This window comes from Cebus imitator, unplaced genomic scaffold (assembly GCF_001604975.1).
Source record: "Cebus imitator isolate Cc_AM_T3 unplaced genomic scaffold, Cebus_imitator-1.0 Scaffold120, whole genome shotgun sequence".
Lineage (NCBI taxonomy): Eukaryota > Metazoa > Chordata > Mammalia > Primates > Cebidae > Cebus > Cebus imitator.
The window spans coordinates 1,836,334-1,839,190 of record NW_016107435.1 but is presented as its reverse complement, the minus strand read 5'-3'; the positions used below and the strand labels follow the sequence as shown (position 1 = coordinate 1,839,190).

Here is a 2,857-nt window from a genome sequence, read left to right as displayed (position 1 = left end):
CAGGATGGCTGGCCTGGGGTGGCTATCTCTTTGTCTCGGGGCTGTCCTGTACATTGCAGGATGGCTGGCCTGGGGTGGCTATTTCTTTGTCTCGGGGCTGTCCTGTACATTGCAGGATGGCTGGCCTGGGGTGGGTATCTCTTTGTTTCCGGGCTGGATGGTTAGCAGCCATCCAGCTAACCATCACTGCAGGATGGTTACATTGCAGGATGGTTAGCAGCCTCCCTGGCCCCTACCCACTGGATGCTGATAACACCCCCTCAGTTGTGACAACTAAAAATGTCCTTAGACATTGCCAAATCTCCCCTGAGGGGCAAAACTGCCCCGATAGAGAATCATTGCCCTAGCAGCTGAGTGCTCTGGGGACATTGTCTTTATGTCACTTGTACCTGCCAGCAACCAAACCCATTATCCATCATGTTCATGCTCTCGGAGCTTTTGTTTAAGGCTGTCCTTTACATTCATACTTACTGGACTTCCTCAAAAAAAAAATTCTGGCAGGAGCAAAAGAGGTTGAGGTCTCCATGTACCCCACATGCCCTAGTCTCCCCTCTACTCTGAATTTTACCAGGGAGGGCAGCATTGCAAAGTGTTTTTGTGCCACACCTTGGAATCAGACAATATTGGATTTTAAGGCTGGATCAGTCATATGCTAGCTGTGTGTCTTGGGACAAGTTTCTTAACCTATGAAACCTCAGTTTTCTCATCAGGGAAAATAATACTAATATATATTTCATACGGTGGTTGTAAGGATTAGATGACACACTGTCTATTAAGCATAGTGCCTAAATGTAATAAGTGTTTAATAAACACCCATTAAGTCACATTTGTTTGTTAAATGGCTGGAACATTCCACTTGGGCAATGCTTTGAGTTCCTAGGGGGAAAAAAATAATAATTGGTTAAAAAAATGAGACTCATGAATTTTAAGCACATTATCTTAGCAAAAGGCCATGAACTTAAATAAGTTATATCTAGACATTAGTAGTTGCCATTGAGAATAAATATATGTCCACCATTGAATTTGCTCAATGTGTGTGTGGTTTGCTAATAGAATGCAGTTAATTCATCTTAGCCCAAGATCAGCCATTAACCATGACACAAGGTTGTGAATAATTCAGGTTTATCTCCGTGAGTGTGGGAAGAAAATGGTAACAAGGGTATATGCCAATGGCTAGAGGGTGAATTTGCACAGAGAGATAAAGAGCGCTTGTTATGATGTTTTGTGTTGTGGGTCATGTTAGGTCATCCAGGTGAAACTACTCTAGCTCCTGCCTTCTCTTGAGAATGGTGGAAAAATAAGGCAGGAAAAACAATCTGAGAATCAGGCCTCCTTATAGGGTCCCAGTATTGAGTGTTTCATAGAATCTTTTTATAAATACATGATGTAAAAATGCTTTAAAAAATAACTCCTATCACTTACTGTGATAGCAACATGTAGAACAAATTATATGTCAAAGAACTAGATTTCAAAACTTGCTTTTTAGGTTAAATGCTTATTAATTTATTTGTTTTCCAGCCTGGCCTACTTGGCAACTTTCCTGGCCCTTTTGAAGAGGAATTGAAGGGTATTGCCGCTGTTACTGATATACCTTTAGGTAAAGTTCACTTGGAGGCTTTTAAAAAATGTAACGAAGCACATTTACATATTTCCATTGAGGTGTGATATACATACAGCAAAGTGCAGAGGTCTTAGGTATACAGCTCAGTGGAGCTTTTGAAATGCATACCTGCATATAGCCATGACTTAGATCAAGATACGGAAGAGTCCAGCTCTCCAGAATGCTCCATCATGCCCCTTTGCAGAAAATACTGCCTCCTCAAGTAACCACTATTTTGATGTCGCTATATATTAGTTTTGCCTCTTCCTTAATTTTCTGTAAATAGAACTGAACAATATGAACTGTTGTGTGTGATTTCTTGTACTTTAATTATAGGTGGTGTGCTATTGTTTGAACAGGGTATTTGGGTTGTTTTCAGATTTGGGATATTAAGAATAAAGGAGTTATAAATATTCTAGTACATTGAAGGTGACCTATGTACTCATTTTTCTGGATATATACCTAGGAAATGAACTATTGGGTTTTACAGTGATTGTGTGTTTAGCCTTGTAGATTCTGCCAAACAGTTTTTTTCTTTTCTTTTTTTTTTTTTTGGAGACAGAGTTGCACTCTTGTTGCTCAGGCTGGAGTGCAATGGTGCAATCTCAGCTCACTGCAACCTCTACCTCCCCAGTTCATGCTATTCTCCTGCCTCAGCATCCCTAGTACCTGGGATTATAGGCATGCACAATCATGCCTAGCTAATTTTTTGTATTGTTAGTAGAGATGGGGTTTCTCCATGTTGGTCAGGTGATCCTCCCGCCTCGGCCTCTCAAAGTGCTAGGATTACAGGTGTGAGCCACCACGCCCAGCCAACAGTTTTTCAAAGTGGTTACAGCAGTAGACAGTCAGCATAGTATGAGAGTTTTGGTTTTCTCCACTTGATACTTCAGTGTTTTCTTTTTCTTTTTTCTTTTTTTTTTTTTTTTGTTTTTTTATAATGTCAGTCTTTATTTTAGCCTTTGTATTGAGTGTCATAGTGTCCCATTTTAGTTTTAATTTGCATTTCCTTGATGGCTAATGAGATTGAACAGTTGATTGATCTTTTTTTGGCTTGTTTTGGAGAAGGGCTTGTTACAGTCTTTTGCCCTTTTTAAAATTAGATTGAAGGAATTCTTTGCATACTTTGAATATAAGTCCTTTGTCAGATACATGGATTCTGAATATCTGCTCCCAGTCTATGACTTTGATTTTTATTTTCTTAAAATGTCTTTGGATGAACAGAAATTTTTAATTTCAGTGAAGTCTAGTATCTCA

The 2,857-nt window shown here is 39.4% G+C and overlaps 1 protein-coding gene across 3 annotated transcripts in view; it reads left to right on the top strand.

The window, feature by feature from the left end:
* The window catches only part of ASAH1 (N-acylsphingosine amidohydrolase 1), a 31,864-nt gene that overhangs the window by 17,770 nt on the left and 11,237 nt on the right, over positions 1-2,857 (top strand). For all 3 annotated transcript variants that reach the window (XM_017539679.1, XM_017539678.2, XM_017539677.2), the window contains exon 5: positions 1,519-1,597. In XM_017539679.1, the coding sequence (XP_017395168.1) occupies positions 1,519-1,597 (79 nt within the window). The remainder of the gene's footprint in view (positions 1-1,518; positions 1,598-2,857) is intronic.